The following is a 21,787-nucleotide window of genomic DNA, read 5'->3' as shown; positions in this document are numbered from 1 at the left end:
TCTCTGCGTAATGGAAATCTCGCAATAACCAACTACTTTAATCTGTCATACTTTCAGTACTACTTAAATTTCAACTAAACTTTATAATTACAAATTAATAGTGACAACATTACTTTATGTGCGACAAATGATCATAGTGCGACAAATGATTCTTTTGTATTTTTTTTTAGTTCTAAGCATTTCCATATACCTATCAGTTTGCTAAACTAACACTAAATACAATTTTCTATGTTAATTGTACCATTAATTTGCATACGGAAGCTGTACCACAACTTATAAGAAGCTTATCTCTATTTCTTTATGAAACTGTGCATATATTAAAATGAGTGAATAAAACAAAAAACCGCGAGAAAAACGAATACACCCACAGTTGTATGTGTTACTTTCAATTCTAATACGGAAGTAAATCCAGACGTCTGAATTTTTTGTGCTGTAACTGGAAACCGGGGATTCCCAAGTTATCGCTGCGTGATTCATTTGCCATGCGAGCCCCAAACTTGGTGATATTGTTGGAGAGAATTCAGTCTTCGATCGTTCTCCGTCGTGAACGGTTCGTCCTATTTAGCTAATTCGTTAAAGATGCTGCTCGTGTTGTTGGCCGTGTGCTTGTTGTCGGGATTCCCGCATGATTGCGCTGGTCAGAGGTGAGTGCTTTGCGTTGATAGCGACGCGGTGATGTGCAATAATACTGTAATACTACCCTAAACGATCTTTAGGTATGTGATCGTAGCACCACATACGGTGCGACCCCATTCGACCTACGAAGTTTTAGTGACAAATTTGGCGGAACAGGTGCAACAATTTCGATGTGAAATAGTTGACTCCCAAGATGTGCCGGTGCGCACACAATTGGTCCGGGTGGATCCTCAACGGATTGCGCAAGCAGACATCAATGTAGGTTCCACGTTGCAGCGGTAGGAATCGTGGTTAAGTAAGGTAAAGATGAAATTTGAAAACTGTTCTCGGCAGATCGGCTCACTAGAAGAAGGAAAGTACCAGCTGAAGGTGTGGAATGAACATCTTGCGCAGTTGCTCAACTCTACCAGCCTCATGTTTTCGAGTAAAAGCTACACGGTGCTATTCCAGACTGACAAACCCGAGTACAAACCCGGTGATAAGGTGCAGTTCCGTGTGCTTTTTCTTTTGCCCAATTTGCGACCGGTGCTGCGAGACGTGGCCCCAAGCGTCTTCATCACCGACCCCAGCGGCTATCGCATCCAGAAGTGGATCGACGCGAACGTACAGAATGGTGTGTTTGAAGGAAGTTTCCAACTTGCGCCGCATACAACAATCGGTGATTGGTCGATTAGTGCGCTCGTGAATGATCAGGTTCGTTCAAACAACCTAGCATTAGCATGCACTGAGACCGCTGATATGTTAAGAGATAACGTTAGTTCTTTACTCGCACTCTAGCATTTCTCAGACACCTTCAGGGTTGCGGAATATATCCTTCCTGTGTTCAAGGTGGAGCTTAACAGTATACCCAAATCATTCCATTGCGACCAGCAAAACATGGAGTTGCGTTTAGCGGCCCGTTACATGGGGGGCGGAATGGTACGGGGTAATGCTACTATCGTAGCCCGAGCCAACTACAACAACTACCCATCACAAACGAAGGAAGTTGGTCGGCGACATTTAATGCTCAACGGAACTGTGGTGGTTCAATTCCCGACCAGCAACGTTACGGCAGGGTGCGATGAAGAGCGCAACGTGTGGTTCGACGTGGAAGTCATGGATAGTCTAACGGGCGTCAGCTATAATTTAACAAAAAAGTTTAAAGTGTATAGCATACTGTACAACATGGACATAATTGATGATTTTGAAGGTTTTTATCCGGGTTTACCGATAAACTTGAAGGTCCGTCTTTCAGAAGCCGATGGTTCTGCGATGGCGAATGAAGCTGTGACCATAATTTACAAGGTCATAAACAGCGACCAAGATATGGATGATGGAATTCGGAACCGCGAACTATTAAATACAAATAGCCATGGAATTGCACGCCTTCGAATCAATACTACAAGTGAGACGTATAGCGTTCACGTTGAGGGCTACTATAAGAATATCACCTTCCCATTACTCTACGCGGAGCCTTTGTATCTAGAGAAGGGTGTTAAGTTTCTGACAGCTTACGTTAGACGCGCATAGTAAGTGAGCGGTTATCAAATTTGATGTTTAATGCATTACACTCATTATGGTTTCTCCTGCAGCCACACTGTTAATGATAACATTACCATTAATCTGGATTCCAACGTGAGCATTCGAAGGATCTTTTACATCGGCTACTGCCGAGGTACGGTTTGTACCAAAGGAGCGATTGAATCAGAAAATGCCAAAAAACATCACACACTGGTCATTCCTGCGAACTCCAAAATGCCACCGAACATGAAGCTTGTTATGTTCAGTGTCTTGGAAAATGGTGAAATTTTAAGCTACCCTGTCATCGTACAATTTACATCAGTTGGCATTAATGCGGTAAGTTGTCTAGATACGTTTTGAAATTTTATTTAGTGCGAAAAGTTTACTTACAAATGTGTTTCAGTTTAAGGTAAGGTGGACTCAAGACCAACCTGGTATGTACAAGTTTAACATACGTGCAGAGAACGGCGCGTTTGTTGGACTACTTGGGGTAGATCAGAGTATAACGTTGAGACCATCGTCGAATAACGACATAACACTGCGTAAGATCGAAAGTACGGAAAAGGATTCGGAAGACTCCATGGTCCTCTGGTCTGTGCACGACAGTTTTGGAGTAAGTACAAAACAAACGGATTGACCGCTGATCATTCTTATGCATGATGTGTGCTTTTCAGAGCCTAGGAGCAACGCTTCTGACCGACGGATATCTTACAGATGGTAAGTGGAGAACAATAATAACCAGTGGTAGTTTTTTCCAATTTCTATGTTTTTATAGTTGGAAACGTATACCACGGACCGGGTGGAGGGATCGCTGACTATTCCCGAAACAACTTAGATGACGATACTCGCCAAGATTTTCCCGAAACATGGATTTGGGAGTCGTTGACTGCTATCGAGTTAGTGGAAAGCATCTGATGTGATTTCGTATGTTTTTTGTTGATAGATTTTCTTATTTATGTGATCTTGTTTGTTTTCTAGTGGAAATGGTACTTTGCTGAAGCGTATTCCGGATACAATTACAACATGGGTTGTGACTGGCTTTGCTGTTGGACAAGAGCACGGTTTGGTCGTTTTGAAAGAACCAGTTCGCATCAACAATGCTAAGGAAGTTTACGCACAACTGCACGCGCCAGCATCGATCAAACAATTCGAAGTAGTCGATGCGGTCTGTCTCATCCATAATAATGGTAACAATATCACCGTCAACGTTGAATTGTCACCGAATTTTGGGACAAAGCGTAATCTATTCCTGAGAAAAGAAGAATCGAAAAGGATACCGTTTAAACTATTGGCAAAAGCTATTGGCGTGCTGACGGTAGACGTTGTAGTGAAAACACAGAAGGGAGTTACCATCGATACAACGCGACAATCAATAGCGGTACATCCGGCTGGCGAAGAGAAAGTTGCAGACGATGTTCGCTATGTTAATTTCGAAAAATTGAACAGCACCAATATCAGTATGACGGTAAAACAACTAAACTTGACAACATCCTGCAGTGCCACGGAGGTTCAATTTTCCGTTATTGGTATGTTGTGCATCATTCTGTTAGTTTTGCTTTTCCATGCTACTGAATTGGTTTTGTTCTTGTAGGAACACTCGTCAATTTGAACCAGTATGATCTGGAAAGTATGGTGTCCGCTTCATATGGAAGTGGTGGGGAGAGTCTTCTGTTCCTTCAAACGGCGATTTCAGTCTACGAATATCTTAACAAAGTTGAAACTCTGAATCAGGGTAGAAAACAAAAGCTTATAGGCTACATAGAGGTCGCCTACCAACAGCATCTTCGGTTCCGCTTGAACGATGGCTCGTTCAGTATGTTCGGTACGGTGCGCAAGTGTAGCAGTATCTGGCTGACAGCGGCTACGGTGGAAACCCTGGTTAAGGCGCGTACCTACCTTGCGGTAGACAATTCGGTGATAGTCGAAGGATTAAGTTGGCTAACAAAGCAGAGCCAGGATGATGGCAGCTTCAAAGAGAACTGCCCGATCGTGTATCCACACATCCAATCGACAGGAGGGAAGGAATTGTCTCTGGCAACCAGCGTGTTGTTCGCCTTTGTTGGTAATGAATACTCCGAGCGGTATTCAGATTTGATAACCAAAACCGATTCGTTGCTCAGGCGCGAGCCCATAGAGGACGTATACGTGTTGGCCAAAATGGCGTACCTGATGAAGAATGATCGTACGATTCTGAAGAAACTGAATGACAAAATTGTAAAACAAGGCTCTTACTACTTCTGGAGGGTATCGAATCGGTCCCAGCCAACGCCTTCAGAAAATACACGCAACCAAGGAGCAACGGCTTACGCCTTGCTAGCAAACTTGAACCAGTACAAGCAAACTCTGAGTATAGAAGACCTGCTACGGGTGGCGCAATGGATCCAACAGAACATGTTCACCAGTGATCTGCGCAAGACGTCGTTAGAAAAAATAGTCGCACTACAAGCACTGAAATCTCTGCAGGATCGGGTCACGACCGTGACACCAAACATGAACGTACAGGTTTTGCAAAACAAACTTCAGCTTAATGACAAAAATCGAGAATTACTTCAAACGATAAAATTACCGGCTACGGCTCTCGATGTGACAGTATCGGTTAAGGGAACAGGATTTGCTATGTTCAAATTAAGCTACCGATGCACGGTTCCTCCAATGAGCAATGAAGCGAGAAATGAAAAGAAATCCAGGCGAGCAGATCCAGTTGATGTGAATATTACAAAACTGAAGCAACATATGCAGACGCAATGGAATATTTGTGCAACTTTTAGTGTGGTTTTTTCTCGTAGCGCATTCTGTAGGTTCAACATATATCTACCCACTGGATTACATTTGGTTGAACAGTCCTATGCGTTTGATAATCGGACAAGCGTAAGTTTTTACACAGATATACCAGGATAGTTATGATTTTCTTATTTAAACTATTCAATGATTTCAGAGTGCTTCCAGTCAAGATGGAGACACCCGTTTGGAGCTCGTCTACAATGTTAACAATTTTCCTACCATTTGTTTCCCGGTTACTGCGCTGACCTATTATGATCTGGTACACCTGACTACTGGCATCGTAGAGCTGTGTCCCTTGGATGGAACAGGTGATACACGAGTTGTTTTTTGGGACAATATGTTATCTATTTAAGCGTTTCATCAATTTCAGATCAGTGTACTGCTTTTATGCTCGCTTAGACAAAAAGCAACTGCTCACGACACATGCTGCCTTTTCCGGAGTTAAATGCAGCTACGATAAAAGTGCGAAAGCTTCAAAGGTTCACTAAATAAAGTTGATTCAAAAGATGATAGCAATATTATTTACAACCCGTTTTTCTCATTTCGCTGGAAATTCAACTGAATCTTTTTAACTCTTAAAATAAGCACTATATGCTAGCGTATTTTGTAGTAATGTTGATAAGAATAAAACTTCATAGTGATCCAAAGACTTGAAAAAAAGCTATTGGGAGTGGTTTACAGTTACAATAACTAAAACCAACGAAGCACATTTAAAAACACGCTCTTACGTGGAGCTCCTGAAGATATATATTAGTATGTTGATGTACAAAGGCCGGTTTGTCAGCAGTAGCATGCTGCCAAACGTTGAATCAACGTGGATCCGAACAGTAGAAATTATATTGCATTATTAAATGCTATGTGTTTAACAGACAGAGGGCAGTACGATATATCTCATTCCCCATAAAAATGCATTGATCCAATTTACTTCAAACAATTTTGGTATAATTTTGATGTATTTATTTTGTTTTTTGTTTGTGAATCTGGTTGCTCGTACTAGGCAACAAGAAAGGAAATGGCTCAACATTCGCTTTGTTGTCAGAACATATCATTCATCGTTGCTATTTACCAAACTTTTCTGCATGCATGACTGGAGACAGCATACTAATTTACGTTGTACATTTCCTGGAGGCTAACTGAAAATCGAAACGGTTTTACAACGTGTCGCGCCCAACATCCCCCAACGATGGCGTCATATGCAACACGTTTCGTTACTCACTAACACTAGTCGCGGTTTTGGAGGGGTGAATGTTTGTTCCAAGAACCCCCACGATAGTACCTTTCAAACTGGCCGCATGCGCGAACCAATTCTCTGTGTGTTTGCTAGAAAATTGAGTATAATCATTGGCAAAATTTTTGAAGAAAAAATCATCACAAGAAAAAGAAAACTTGCTGTTAAAAACAGCTAACGGGTCATAGATTTTAGAACATGAATTTTTAATTCAAGTATTCGAATTCAGTTAAGCGAGGGGAGGATGATTGAGGAACACTGCCCTACGCTCAGGGAAGTCACGCATACATACAGCGTACATGTAACATTAGCTCCCCAATGCTGGCATCTCCGGAGCTTATAAATATCGCTACATTCGGGTGATGTGAGATAAGTTGAAGCACAGTAGTCGGTCGAATGGTGTCTAAATCAAGTGTTGGTAAAACAAGTGTTAAAACTCTATTTCTTCAGTATTAATTTCATCATGGAATTGGACATGGAGCCATATGCCGAACCAGTTGACTGCAAGAACCGTCCAGAGGACCACAAAAATGGGTAAGTTTTGTTTTTGGATCATACTACGCAGTATATTGTTGTTTTTGCCGGCGTACAATCATCGCCGGCATTTGTGAGGTGGAGAATATTTTCATGGATGACTCATGCGTATACCCTCGACACCGTCGTATATTTGAATGTGTTTGTTTGTTTTGTACTGCTTGTATGGTGCTGGGAGAATGTTTTGAATAGGTTTTTGTTGCATGGAGGGAGTGGATTTTGGATTGGTAAATCTCTAATTTTAAATCAATTAGCAACAACAAATGGATGTTCACTGTAGACAGTAAAAATTGCTCATCTTCTTCATTTTGAAGTTTATAAAAACACACATACACAGATCGTCCTAAAAAATCAGTTCACATCTGTAACGCACATTGTTTCTTTACCACAGGCATTATTCTATCGTTGGGTCAGCGATTCTACGTCCAAACTCCGAATATCGCATATGTGTGACTACGTTCGATTTGAAAGAAGCGATCGAGTTTCGCATATCCATCAAAGATGGTGCAAATATAATTAATAGCGAGGAACTTACGCTGAGCAATAATGAGTCCCGAAACGTTACTTTAGAGGTAAGAATTATACATTATTGTGTTAAAAATGTTCGAGTTGAAGATCATTTATACTTTTTCTATTTTACTTCAGATTGGCAGTATTCCCAAGAGTGAATCGTATGAATTGGTGGCAGAAGGATTGTCCGGAATAATTTTCACGGAGCGCGCCGCTCTTAAATTCGACGACAAGCAGTGCTCGATGCTGATACAAATGGATAAGGCCTGGTACAAACCTGGCGATACGGTTTATTTTCGGGTGCTGGTTCTGGACCGTGGCTTCAAGCCATATGTCCCACCAAGCGCCAACGGTATGACAGTGTTTATTCGTGATGGGCAGGGCAATCGGGTGAAACAGTGGAGCAACGTAGCATTATCAGAGTGTGGGGTTTTCGAGGCGGATGTTCAACTATCCACGGAACCCATAATAGGAGATTGGAGCGTAAACGTGAAAGTAGCAGAAGAGGTGAGCGAAGAAAAGAAAATAATCTTTCCCATGCTTTATTAAATGTCAAATCAAATTCTTTAGGAGCAAGTGAAAAACTTCCTCGTTGAGCGCTATGTGCTGCCAACCTACTCGGTGAAGGTGGAGGCGCCTGGTTTTGTCTTTCTCTCCGACGAGGTTTTGAAGTTAGTGGTGACCGCCAAGTATACCTTTGGGAAGCCGGTCGTAGGCGAGTTGACCTTGTCCGTCAAACCGAGTCAGGAATGGTGCGGTTGGCACGAATCGAACAAGGTTCCTGTGCACAAGCAAACCGTGCCGATCGATGGCAAAACGATTGTCGAATTCAACCTTAAGGAACTGTTGAAAGAGGATTTCTACTTTCGAGAGGTTTCAGTCGAGGCAGAAGTGAAGGAAACCCTTACTGGACGGACGATGCGTGACTCTACAAAAGTGAAGCTACACGAAAAGCGTTACAATGTGAGCCTTGAGGAAGAATCGAGCTATTTCCCCGGTTTGCCTTACCACGCCTGGATTAAGATCACGAATGCCAACGGCAGCCCCGTGCAGGATGCTTCTAACCCGGTACATGCTACTATCAACAATAGAAACATTGATTTGTGGAAAGATAGTCTTACCCTGGATAGTAACGGAATGGCAAAACTCAATGTTAATTTGGATGAGTTGAAGTTTTCTTACCTTACTGTGCATGTGACGTATCTTGGAGAGCGCTACGAGCCAGGAGGTATTTCGAAACCGGATGAGAGTGTAAAGGCCAAAATGAGAGTACGCCCAAAGGAGAAAGTGTAAGTTAACTACTCAGGTATCTTTGGGCAAAACTTTTAAACTAGTTCATAATTTTACAGGTTTACCCTCGGGAATGAGCTGCATTTCGAAGTAGCTTCTACGCATCCTCTGAAACACGTCTCATACTCCTTGCTGGCTCGCGGAGAATTGGTCGCCAGCGGAGTCATCGATGCGGCGGACAGTACACTCGTGCCTATTACTCTACCGTCCACGAGCCAAATGCTGCCACGAGCAAAACTTTTGTTACACTACATTACCACGGAAGGTTATATCGTGACCTCTCACACTAATGTCGCCTTTGACAATGTGTACGAAAATAACGTAAGTATTTTAGTTGGGCGTAAGCCTTTACAAAATTGAAAACAACATTTTATAGCTCATTTATTTCTGATATTGACACAGGTTAAGCTGACACTGTCGCAGGAGGAAGCCAAACCAGGGGAAGCCGTGGATCTGACTGTGCAGACGCAGAAGGATTCCTTCGTCGGACTGCTAGGGGTGGATCTGAGTGTCGTGTTGCTTAAGTCTGGCTTCGATCTAAGCCGGGATAAGGCAACCGAAGAATGGCAGCGTTATGAATCGGCTCCTTCTGCTCCATACCGTTGGGTTGAACACAACGTCAGAGATGCTGAGGTACTGACTCTTAAACCTCAAACTTAACTCTCTCTTAAACCAGTTTTAATCTGGTGCAAAGTATACATCTATTAATTACATTTCAATTTCATTGTTTTTTACAGAGCGTGGGAGCAATTTTGCTGTCAAATAGGTTTCTCCCACGTAATTACATTAAACATGGGCTTGATGTTTTATGAGCAGGAATAATTATTAATTTTTTCATGTTTATTCATAGCACGGCGACCTGCCATAATGTATGAAAGTGGCATTGCATATGCTAGTAGTGCCATGTTTGGAGGTGCAGCTCCAAGAGCAATGAAGATGGCCAAGCGTGGTGGGCCCGTTGCCGATTCAGCAGTTGATGAGCCGCCTGTACGTTCGAACTTTTGCGAGACGTGGATCTGGGAGAGTTTTTCTGTAGGGTAAGAATATGACCGTTCAACGAGTAAAGGCAGCATCTTTCAACAAGCTCTTCTTTACTCAGCAATGAAGCGCGATCCATTAGCAAAACTATTCCGGACACAATCACCTCGTGGGTTATAACTGGATTTTCACTCAACAAAACTCACGGCTTAGCACTGACGGATGAGCCATCGAGGATTACCGTATTCCTTCCGTTTTTCTTATCGATTGACCTTCCGTATTCGGTCAAGCTGGGAGAAACCGTGCGAATTCCGGTGGTCGTTTTCAACTACATGCAGGAAGATCATGAAGCGGACTTGGTGTTCTTCAACAACAGTGACGAGTTTGAATTTGTTGCTGATGACACCACGGAAGCGAAAGTCCTTGAAGGTATGAATTAGAAAATGTTGCCCTTTTTAGGAATGACTCCTTATGGCAAGTTTGTTTTAGATCATCATCGCACGATCAGATCCACGATTGCACGTGACAGCGGAAAAACATTTTCATTCCTGGTAAAACCGAAAAAGGTCGGTCACATCACCCTGAAGCTAACGGCTAAGTGTGCGACTGCCGGCGATTCTATTGAGCGACTGCTGCTGGTAGAACCCGAGGGTCGACGGCAGTTCATCAACAAGGCCATGCTGATCGATTTGCGCACGGAAAAGGAGATGCACCAAAACTTCCAAGTGGAAATACCGGACGATGCCGTTCCAGACTCGAGCAAGGTTGAGGTGTCCGTCATAGGGGATGTGCTGGGATCGTCAATTGAGAATCTGGACTCCTTGATCCGCATGCCGTTCGGATGTGGCGAGCAGAACATGCTCAACTTTGTCCCGTGTATCGTCGTGCTGGACTATCTGAGCGCCTGCGGACGTCTCTCGGTGGAGATCGAGGCAAAGGCGAAGAAGTACATGGAGGTGGGCTATCAGCGAGAATTGACCTTTAGGCATGCGGACGGATCGTTCAGTGCATTCGGGCAATCGGACGAGAAAGGTAGCACCTGGCTGACGGCTTTCGTGGCCAAGTCGTTCCAGCAGGCGGCGAAGTACGTCACCATTGACATGGCGATCATCGATAAAGCGTTTGAATGGCTCGGCAACGTGCAAGCAAAAGACGGGTCGTTTCCTGAGGTTGGAACCGTTTGTCACAAGGATATGCAAGGTGGTTCTGGGTCGGGCATTGCGTTGACGGCTTACACGTTGGGTGCCTTTTTGGAGTTCGCAAAAAATGAAAAATTTGAACAGAAGTACGCGAAAACCGTCGAGACAGCGTTGGCGTATATTAAGAGCAACATTAAAAAGCAAGAAGATATCTATGCCTACGCTCTGGCTGCGTACGTGCTAGAAAAAGCTGATCGTGTGTTGAAACGTGAAGTTCTTTCGGATCCAGCAGTTCCGAAGCCCACGAACGAAGCGATCGATAAAGCTCATCGTGATATAAAATTCGAGGTGTTCAATCTCCTGGAATTGAAGGCGACGATCAAGGGAGATCGTAAATGGTGGAGTAAATCTACAGACACAGCAGTCGATAGCAACCCCAGGTGCTGGTGGAATCGTCCCTGCTCGGTCGATGTCGAGATGAGTGCGTACGCGTTGATGGCCACACTCGAGGCGAAGCCCAACGGGCTGGAGGGGTTACCCATCATGAAATGGTTGGTCTCACAACGCAACGACAAGGGTGGTTTCCAGTCTACTCAGGATACGGTCGTGGGGTTGCAGGCACTCTCGAAAATGGCCACCAGCCTGTCAGGATCGGAAGCAAATATTTCGATCAAGGTAAAGTTGTCCAATGAAGAGGAGAAATCGATGGCCGTCGATCGTGATAATGTTTTGGTGTTGCAAAAGTACGAGTTGTCAAATGCAACAAGAGAGCTTGAGATGAGTGCCACCGGAAGTGGATGCGCCCTATTCCAGCTGTCGTACAAGTACAATATCAAGGACATAGACAACAGCCCGCGGTTCATACTCATCCCGGAAGCTAAGCGAGGATCGTCTGTTTATTCCATCGAACTAAAGATATCCGCCAGCTTCATTCCGAATGCAGACCAAACCGTCTCCAACATGGCCGTGATGGAGGTGGACATGCCGAGTGGCTGCGTGGCCGAAATTGACAAAACAGAGTTCTTGCAGATCAACAAAAAAGTGAAGGTTTGTATAGTCAAATGCATAGTATCGCTTATGTTCCAATGACTGAATGTTTGTGGACTGCGCGTTTTATGTTTGCAGAAAGTAGAAACGAAGCGAAGCGATACAGCAGTGGTACTTTACTTCGACAACATGGATGAAACAGTTGTCACCGTTCAGATAAGTGCCTTCCAGAAGCACGAAATAACAAATCCGAAGCCTGCCAATGTAACTATTTATGACTATTATGATAACAGTATGTATCGGTTCTAATTTGGTAAGCTATAGCCTATAAGCTTGATAATATAGCCATTTCTTTTTTCTATATTTCAGCGCGCTGTGCAAGTTCGTTCTATGAAGTTACAGCTTGAATGTGCTTAGAGTTGCAGGTGGCCAAAGGTTCCTAAGGAATAGTATTCGAACAGTTTAAATGTTGGTTTTTAAAAAAAGATGATCCACTATACATTACTAACTTACAAAATTTTGAAATATATTGAAATTTTAAAATTGTACAAAATTATTTGCTTTCTTATATTGAAAGAAACTTCGTTTAATTCATGGTAGTATAATTCCACCGACGCACCAACTATGGGAAGGGAGCATTATCGTTCTACGAAGCCCGAAGCCATCTAGGTTTTAAGTTAGATATTGAATAGCTCCGTCCATACAACACGTATCTTAAATAATGTCAGAAATTGATATTTTGTTATATCACAACATTTTACAAAAGTTATGCTGTGCCTAAATCAAGTGTTGGTACAACCAGTGTTGAAACTTTGATTCATCAGTAATTATTTCATCATGAAATCGGGCTTGAAATACAAAATCTGTCCAAAGGGCAACAAAAATAGGTAAGATTGGTTTTTGGAGCATACTTCGCAGTATATTGTGTTTTTTTTTTATTTGGCACTACATCCCCTAGTGGAACAAGGCCTCCCTCCGAAGCGAGTTTTTGTGACCGAAAGACGGTATACTATAGATCGGTGGTCAGCCGTTCATAATACGGGGGAGTGCCAGACTCGAGATTCGATGCCACACCTGTGGCGTGGTGTTTCCTCGCGCTACCGCTGCACCATGGGCACCCCTATTTTGGTTTTTGCCGGTGTACAATCATCGCCCGGCATTTGTGGGGTGGAGCATATTTTCATGGATGAGTCAGGCGAGGAGTGGGAATCGCAAGCGGCTGAGTGTACTGGCCGACGAGCCGATACTGCGCCTTTCACGGACCGTCACACACATGGAAGGATCCTCCACTATAAGCGAACGGAAGAAGAGTTCGACACGTGGGGAATAGTGAGCGGCAGAATGTGCAGCGGCACGGATGGTATGGAGGGAGACGGATGTGCACCGGAAGTATTCGCTTTTCTGTAAGCTCAGGTAGAGAGCAATCAATGCAATGCTCCTTATTTCTCTGAATTTTTTATTCTTGTTTAAGGGAATTTTTCCTATTGACTGAAACAATGCGCAAACCCCTTTAAACTTTAAACTTTACCAAGTGGCGCAACCGCAGCACACCTATAGTAAGGCTCGCATGTACTGTGGATCATAGAAAATAGTACAATATGCTGTAACTCGGGTCGAGTTTTTTTGGTAGACTTGGATTTTTTAGCAACATTTTACGATACATCGGTGCTTTTCATTTATGTCGATAGAGGGTTCAGTTAAAGCGAGACATCCTGTGCGTCAAGATCCGGCACTGGTCGAACAGGAAGTTTGCCAGATTATTTCGTATCAAATTTCTATACTGTTGTTTTTGCCGGCGTACAATAATCGCCCGGCATTTGTGAGGTGGAGCATATTTTCAAGGATGAGTCATGCGTGTGCCCTCGACAACGTCGTACAGTTGAATGTGTTTGTTTGTTTTGTACTGCCTCTATGGTGCTGGGTGAATGTTTTGAATTAATTTTTGTTGCATGGAGGCAGTTTTTGGATTGGTAAATCTCTAATTTTAAATCAATTAGCAACAACAAATGGATGTTCACTGTAGACAGTAAAAATTGCTCATCTTCTTCATTTTGAAGTTTAGAAAAACACACTTACACAGATCGTCCAAATCAATCAGCTCACATCTGTAACGCACATTGTTTCTTTATCACAGCCATTATTCTATCGTTGGGTCAGCGATTCTACGTCCAAACTCCGAATATCGCATATGTGTGACTACGTTCGATCTGAATGAAGCGATCGAGTTTCGCGTATCCATCAAAGATGGAGCAAATATAATTAAAAGCAAGGAACTTACGCTGAGCAATAATGAGTCCCGAAATGTTACTTTTGCGGTAAGGTTTATAAATGATTGTGTTAAAAATGTTCGAGTTGTAGGTCATTCATACTTTTTCTATGTTGCTACAGATTGGCAGTATTCCCAAGAGTGAATCGTATGAATTGGTGGCAGAAGGATTGTCCGGAATAATTTTCACGAAGCGCGCCGCTCTTAAATTCGATGACAAGCAGTGCTCGATGCTGATACAAATGGATAAGGCCTGGTACAAACCTGGCGATACGATTTATTTTCGGGTGCTGGTTCTGGACCGTGGCTTCAAGCCATATGTCCCACCAAGCGCCAACGGTATGACAGTGTTTATTCGTGATGGGCAGGGCAATCGGGTGAAACAGTGGAGCAACGTAGCATTATCAGAGTGTGGCGTTTTCGAGGCGGATCTTCAACTATCCACGGAACCCATAATAGGAGGATGGAGTGTAAACGTGAAAGTAGCAGAAGAGGTGAGCGGATAAAAGAAAGTTATCTTTTCCATGATTTATTAAAATGTCGAATTGTTTAGGAACAAGTGAAAAACTTCCTCGTCGAGCGCTATGTGCTGCCAACCTACTCGGTGAAGGTGGAGGCGCCTGGTTTTGTCTTTCTCTCCGACGAGGTTTTGAAGTTGGTGGTGACCGCCAAGTATACCTTTGGGAAGCCGGTCGTAGGCGAGTTAACCTTGTCCGTGAAACCGAGTCGGTGCAGTTGGCACGAATCGAAGGTTCCTGTGCTCAAGCAAACCGTGCCGATCGATGGCAAAACGATCGTCGAATTTAACCTTGAGGAACTGTTGAAAGAGGATTTCTACTTTCGAGAGGTTTTAGTCGAGGCAGAAGTGAAGGAAACCCTTACAGGACGGACGATTCGTGGCTATACAAAAGTGAAGTTACACGAAAAGCGTTACAATGTGAGCCTTGAGGAGGAATCGAGCTATTACCCCGGTTTGCCGTACCACGCCTGGATTAAGATCACGAATGTCGACGGCAGCCCCGTGCAGGATGCTTCTAACCCGGTACATGCTACTATCAACAATAGAAACATTGATTTGTGGAAAGATAGTCTTACCCTGGATAGTAACGGAATGGCAAAACTCAATGTTAATTTGGATGAGTTGAAGTTTTCTTACCTTACTGTGCATGTGACGTATCTTGGAGAGCGCTACGAGCCAGGAGGTATTTCGAAACCGGATGAGAGTGTAAAGGCCAAAATGAGAGTACGCCCGAAGGAGAAAGTGTAAGTTAACTTCTTAGGTATCGTTGGGCAAATTTTGTTAACTCGTTTATAATTTACCAGATTTATCCTCGGGAATGAGCTACATTTTGAAGTAGCTTCTACGCATCCTCTGAAACACGTCTCATACTCCTTGCTGGCTCGCGGAGAATTGGTCTCCAGCGGAGTCATCGATGCGGCGGACAGTACACTCGTGCCTATTACTCTACCGTCTACGAGCCAAATGCTGCCAAGAGCAAAACTTTTGTTACACTACATTACCACGGAAGGTTATATCGTGACCTCTCACACTAATGTCGCCTTTGACAATGTGTACGAAAATAACGTGAGTGTTTTGGATGGGCAAAATTGAAAACAACATTATATAGCTTATTTGTTTCTGGTATTGACACAGGTTAAGCTGACACTGTCGAAGGATGAAGCCAAACCAGGGAAAGCTGTGGATCTGACTGTGCAGACGCAGAAGAATTCCTTCGTTGGACTGCTGGGAGTGGATCTTAGTGTCGTGTTGCTTAAGTCTGGTTTCGATCTAAGCCGGGATAAGGCGACCGAAGAGTGGCAGCGTTATGAATCGGCTCCGTCTGCTATACACCGTTGGGTCGAACACAACGTCAGAGATGCTGAGGTACTGACTCTTAAACCAGTTTTATTCTGGCACAAAGTATGCATCTTTCAAAAATGTTGCAATGTCATTGTTTTTACAGACCGTTGGAGCAGTTTTACTGTCAAATAGGTTTCTCCCACGTAATAATAACAAATATGAGCTCAAAGTTTTATGAGCAGAACTAATTGTTATTTTTCCATGTTTACTAATAGCACGTCGACCTGCCATAATGTATAAAAGTGGCATTGTATATGCTAGTAGTGCCATGTTTGGAGGTGCAGCTCCAAGAGCAATGAAGATGGCCAAGCGTGGTGGGCCCGTTGCCGATTCAGCAGCTGATGAGCCGCCTGTACGTTCGAACTTTTGCGAGACGTGGATCTGGGAGAGTTTTTCTGTAGGGTAAGAATATGACCGTTCAACGAGTAAAGGCAGCATCTTTCAACAAGCTCTTCTTTACTCAGCAATGAAGCGCGATCCATTAGCAAAACTATTCCGGACACGATCACCTCGTGGGTTATAACTGGATTTTCACTCAACAAAACTCACGGCTTAGCACTGACGGATGAGCCATCGAGGATTACCGTATTCCTTCCGTTTTTCTTATCGATTGACCTTCCGTATTCAGTCAAGCTGGGAGAAACCGTGCGAATTCCGGTGGTCGTTTTCAACTATATGCAGGAAGATCATGAAGCGGACTTGGTGTTCTTCAACAACAGTGACGAGTTTGAGTTTGTTGCTGATGACACCACGGAAGCGAAGGTCTTTGAAGGTATGAATTAGAAAATGTTGCCCTATTTTGGAATGATTTTGAACGGCGTGTTTGTTTTAGATCATCATCGCTCGATCAGATCCACGATTGCACGTGATAGCGGAAAAACGTTTTCTTTCCTGGTGAAACCGAAGAAGGTCGGTCACATCACCCTGAAGCTAACGGCCAAGTGTGCGACTGCCGGCGACGCTATTGAGCGACTGTTGCTGGTAGAACCCGAGGGTCGACGGCAGTTCATCAACAAGGCCATGCTGATCGATTTGCGCACGGAAAAGGAGATGCACCAAAACTTCCAAGTGGAAATACCGGACGATGCCGTTCCAGACTCGAGCAAGGTTGAGTTGTCCGTAATAGGGGATGTGCTGGGATCGTCAATTGAGAATCTGGACTCCTTGATCCGCATGCCGTTCGGATGTGGTGAGCAGAACATGCTCAACTTTGTCCCGTGTATCGTCGTGCTTGACTATCTGAGCGCCTGCGGACGTCTCTCGGTGGAGATCGAGGCAAAGGCGAAGAAGTACATGGAGGTGGGCTATCAGCGAGAATTGACCTATAGGCATGCGGACGGATCGTTCAGTGCATTCGGGCAATCGGACAAGAAAGGTAGCACCTGGTTGACGGCTTTCGTGGCCAAGTCGTTCCAGCAGGCGGCGAAGTACGTCACCATTGACATGGCGATCATCGATAAAGCGTTCGAATGGCTCGGCAACGTGCAAGCAAAAGACGGGTCGTTTCCTGAGGTTGGAACCGTTTTTCAGAACGATATGCAAGGTGGTTCTGCTTCGGGCATTGCATTGACGGCTTACACGTTGGGTGCCTTTTTGGAGTTCGCAAAAAATGAAAAATTTGAACAGAAGTACGCGAAAACCGTCGAGACAGCGTTGGCGTATATTAAGAGCAACATTAAAAAGCAAGAAGACATCTATGCCTACGCTCTGGCTGCGTACGTGCTAGAAAAAGCTGACCGTGTGTTGACACGTGAAGTTCTTTCGGATCCAGCAGTTCCGAGGCCCACGAACGAAGCGATCGATAAAGCTCATCGTGATATAAAATTCGAGGTGTTCAATCTCCTGGAATTGAAGGCGACGATCAAGGGAGATCGTAAATGGTGGAGTAAATCTACAGACACAGCGGTCGATAGCAACCCCCAGTGCTGGTGGAATCGTCCCTGCTCGGTCGATGTCGAGATGAGTGCGTACGCGTTGATGGCCACACTCGAGGCGAAGCCCAACGGGCTGGAGGGATTACCCATCATGAAATGGTTGGTCTCGCAACGCAACGACAAGGGTGGTTTTCAGTCTACTCAAGATACGGTCGTGGGGTTGCAGGCACTCTCGAAAATGGCCACCAGCCTGTCGGGATCGGAAGCAAATATTTCGATCAAGGTAAAGTTGTCCAATGAGGAGGAGAAATCGATGGCCGTCGATCGTGATAATGTTTTGGTGTTGCAAAAGTACGAGTTGTCAAATGCAACAAGAGAGCTTGAGATGAGTGCCACTGGAAGTGGATGCGCCCTATTCCAGCTATCGTACAAGTACAATATCAAGGACATAGACAACAGCCCGCGGTTCATACTCATCCCGGAAGCTAAGCGAGGATCGTGTGTTTATTCCATCGAACTAAAGATCGCCGCCAGCTTCATTCCCAATGCAGACCAAACCGTCTCCAACATGGCCGTGATGGAGGTGGACATGCCGAGTGGCTGCGTGGCCGAAATTGACAAAACAGAGTTCTTGCAGATCAACAAAAAAGTGAAGGTTTGTATAGTCATATCCATAGCATCTTTTATTTACCAAAGATTGAATGTTTGTGGACTGCACGTTTTATGTTTGCAGAAAGTAGAAACGAAACGTAACGATACAGCAGTGGTGCTTTACTTTGACAACATGGATGAAACAGTTGTCACCGTGCAGATAAGTGCCTTCCAGAAGCACGAAATAACAAATCCGAAGCCTGCCAATGTAACTATTTATGACTATTATGATAACAGTATGTATCGGTTCTGATTTGGTAAGCTATAGCCTATACGCTTGATAATATAGCCGTTTCTGTTTTTCTATATTTCAGCTCGATGTGCAAGTTCGTTCTATGCAGTTACAGCTTGAATGTGCTTAGAGTTGCAGGTGGCCGAAGGTTCCTAAGGAATAGTATTCGAACAGTTTAAATGTTGGTTTTTAAAAAGATGATTCACTAACTGGTGTTGAAAGTAATTGAACATAATTTCTATATTAAAATAGTTCAAAAATGTTTGTTTTAATTATAACGAAAGAAACTTTTTTTAATTCTTCAGAGGATCGTTGGGAGTAGCATTTTAGGTGGATATGAAAGTTAAGGTGTTCTGGTCGATGATTGGAGTCAAAGAGGGCTTCTTTTTACTTGACGAATCTTATGGTTTCAGAAGACGAATAAAGAGTTTACTTCACTGATATGAAATATAGCTTTACCCGGTTGACAGAAATTTAAATTGTTGGTGCTACCATGTAGTTCCAGCAAGAGTCCCAGCAATCTGCCATGGAAAAACTTGCTGGTACTACATAACGGCTGCAAAAAAATTGATTTTTTGTCAATCGGCTACTCTTCTGATTAGAGTGACAGTCATTGCAATATTTTGAAGTTTAACTACCCGCAATATTTCGGGGATTCAGAGGGATATATTATATTTTAATCACTTCGTGTTTTGTGTGGTAATAAAGATGATGTTGAAGTAATAAAAATGTTTGTTTTACCCTGAACTGTTTCTTCATCACAGGCATTTTTCTATCGTTCTGTCGGCAATTCTACGGTTAAACTCCAAATATTGCGTAACTGTTTTACGTTTGAGGTAATTTTTCGAGAGTGATCAAAAAGCTCCTATTACTTACAGTTCATCATGACCTTCCTTTTTTAGAAATTGACCGCATTCCCAAGAGTAATATCATTTGATTGTGGAACAATTGTCCGATTGTAGGGTATATTCAATCCTGTTGCCAGACACATTTTCGCTTCTAACGCCAGCTGTCACTTCGGCGAAGACCAGTCCGTCCGGTATAAATGATTGTGCAAAAAGAACTTCCCAGCGTGCAAAATCATCGTGCTTTCTCTTTCTGTCTAACTAACCATTGTTAAGAACAAAACGAGACAGCACGATGTTTTAGCAGGCTGGGTTGTGAAATAAAGATTAAGTTTTTGGTCCGCACCACACAACGGCTCCAAATCAATTTTTTTCTTCGCCCTTGCACATGTTATACGACTTCTAACACCTGGTGATATGATTTATTTTCGAGTGCTGGTTCTCGATCGTGGCTTCAAGCTTGGTTCTTTACCAAGCGTCGATGTATGGCGGTATTTTTATGTGCATAACGACTCCCTTTTAGTTCAAACATGATCAAAGCCGGATACTTCTTCTTCTTGGGGTAACGACCTCTTGGTCACGCCTGCCCGTTAAGGGCTTACGAGAATTGTTTCCCTGTTGTACGTGGATAGTCAGTCCTCTCGTACAGGGGAGGGCCCTGTTCTCGGTTGGGATTCGAATCCACGCCGTCGAGGTGGTGAACCTCGGCGCTCAAGGGCCGATTTTTCTACCGCTACCGCTCGGCTGTCGCGGACCCCCAAAGCCGGATTAAGAGGGTCATGATACACGGGAAGTAACCTTTCGATTCGATCATAGAGTGGAGGTTAAAGACGTATAATTTTAGACGCGATGAAAATTAGAAAAAACAATTTTTTCTCATAAAAATTAAATAATTTTGTTCGAGGGTCGTTATACACGGGGGGTCGTTATACACTGCGCCCCAAAATGATAGCCTCACGTAGTTTTTTCTATGCAGGGCAAATACCGAGCATATATTTTTTTTCAAAAAATACACAAATATTTTTAATTATACAATGACTACTTTGCATAAATAATGTTGAAGAAAACGAATGAACAATCCCTTTTGTACCAAGAAACTAAAATCAGTGGTGTCCCAAAATGATAGCCTCACTTAGAATTTTGATTAAATTATCAACAAAAATAGCATAAATGGATTCAAAAGTCATGATTTAATAATCAGTGGGTTCCCCATTACAATTTATTGCTTGGAAAATTCTTGATGGCATGATCTCCGATAATTTTTCTAACGTATTTACTGATAAGGAACGCCAAGCATTTCGGATAGCTCCTATATGGCCTCGTGATGTCTCCCATCTTCATAAATCTCTTGAACTAGCCTTCCACAAACATTTTCTATTGGATTAAGGTCTGGGGAAACGGCTGGCTAAGATATTGTTTCGATACTCGATCGTGCATGTTGAGTTGTCTTGTTGTCTTACTGCTTTACTGTAAAAAAAATAACAGCTAAAATTACCAGAATAAATTGTAACATCTCGTTGCTGGAATCATCATAGCCCTTAGTAAAAATAAAAAATCCTTAAGGTATACAAACACCGGAAACGAAATGGCTAGTGAAAGACCGAGCGGTGAAAAACAAGCAGTAGAGGTAACGCATGCTACCCGGCATCATATAAACAAATATACCATATAAACAAATAAAACTTTTATATACAGCATATTTGTTCGGGCATCGCTAACGGTTCCCAGCTACATTTAAAAATTCCAATCAATTCACAGCGCCTCAAATAAGACCAGACAAAATATTCTTCCGTGGCACAATATTCTAACGAGTGCTTTATGTTTGAGGCGATCATCAATTGGTCCTCGCATACGAGACACCAGGAAATAACAATTTCTCAGAATTGTGAAGTGCTTCAGCAACAAGCAAGTTCTTATCTCGAAATGCAAGCAAGCAGAGCGTCAGAAACAAATACGACACTAGCGTGTTCCGAAATGATTAATGTTAATCTCAACTATAGAAAATCGATGTTAGGGGTGTTTCGTGATACATTTGTTTTTGTATATATTTGGACGGCCAGTCTGTATTTTAATTGATGTAACAAAAATTTTCCATAAGTAACCTAATGCCTTAAAACTAATTGTAGCGGGGCATTTTCTCATAGTCAGCTATAGCTGTAAACATATCCCGGGATACCTCGGCTATTGTTGGCGATGTGTGGTTGCGGGAGTGGCGGGATGTGCTGATGGTAGGCTCGGGCGGTCTGTGTGTCTAGTGGCTGGTATCGTGGTCTTATTGGTTGGTGTGATATGGCGGGCGGTCGCACGCGTACTGCTCGGCAGACGCAAGCGATGGATCTCCCTACCACACGCCGTTCTTTCCTCGAGGATGATTGCAGCCCTTCTTACACATTTATTTACACAACCTAAGGAGGACAGAGAAGAGGAATCGGAAGAGGAAGATTCTACAGTGCGATCCCATATTCTCTGGCATGT

The 21,787-nt window shown here is 43.4% G+C and overlaps 3 protein-coding genes across 3 annotated transcripts; all 3 read left to right on the top strand.

Moving 5' to 3' along the window:
* Positions 1-579: 579 nt before the first annotated feature.
* On the top strand, positions 580-5,422 carry LOC131264345 (murinoglobulin-1-like). The gene is made up of 12 exons (XM_058266649.1): positions 580-644; positions 717-894; positions 970-1,329; positions 1,414-2,144; positions 2,208-2,472; positions 2,540-2,749; positions 2,811-2,853; positions 2,912-3,035; positions 3,124-3,662; positions 3,728-5,004; positions 5,072-5,225; positions 5,288-5,422. Exons 1-12 carry the CDS (start codon positions 580-582, stop codon positions 5,314-5,316), a joined length of 3,975 nt encoding a protein of 1,324 aa, XP_058122632.1. The 3' UTR covers positions 5,317-5,422.
* Positions 5,423-6,620: 1,198 nt separating this feature from the next.
* LOC131264341 (thioester-containing protein 1 allele R1-like) lies at positions 6,621-12,118 on the top strand. Its single transcript, XM_058266644.1, has 12 exons — positions 6,621-6,679; positions 7,071-7,251; positions 7,325-7,696; positions 7,760-8,478; positions 8,539-8,800; positions 8,882-9,112; positions 9,217-9,256; positions 9,330-9,516; positions 9,579-9,886; positions 9,947-11,643; positions 11,722-11,875; positions 11,953-12,118. The coding sequence occupies exons 1-12, from the start codon at positions 6,621-6,623 to the stop codon at positions 11,988-11,990; spliced, it is 4,248 nt and encodes a 1,415-aa protein (XP_058122627.1). The 3' UTR covers positions 11,991-12,118.
* Positions 12,119-12,420: 302 nt separating this feature from the next.
* Positions 12,421-18,660, top strand: LOC131264337 (thioester-containing protein 1 allele R1-like). Its single transcript, XM_058266639.1, has 13 exons — positions 12,421-12,470; positions 13,718-13,898; positions 13,972-14,343; positions 14,403-15,112; positions 15,173-15,434; positions 15,504-15,770; positions 15,814-15,853; positions 15,926-16,112; positions 16,175-16,482; positions 16,543-17,465; positions 17,541-18,239; positions 18,318-18,471; positions 18,550-18,660. The coding sequence occupies exons 1-13, from the start codon at positions 12,421-12,423 to the stop codon at positions 18,585-18,587; spliced, it is 4,191 nt and encodes a 1,396-aa protein (XP_058122622.1). The 3' UTR covers positions 18,588-18,660.
* Positions 18,661-21,787: the final 3,127 nt, after the last annotated feature.

This window comes from Anopheles coustani, chromosome 2 (assembly GCF_943734705.1).
Source record: "Anopheles coustani chromosome 2, idAnoCousDA_361_x.2, whole genome shotgun sequence".
NCBI lineage: Eukaryota > Metazoa > Arthropoda > Insecta > Diptera > Culicidae > Anopheles > Anopheles coustani.
Note: the sequence above shows the minus strand (reverse complement) of the source record. Positions and strands in the feature narration are given on the sequence as shown.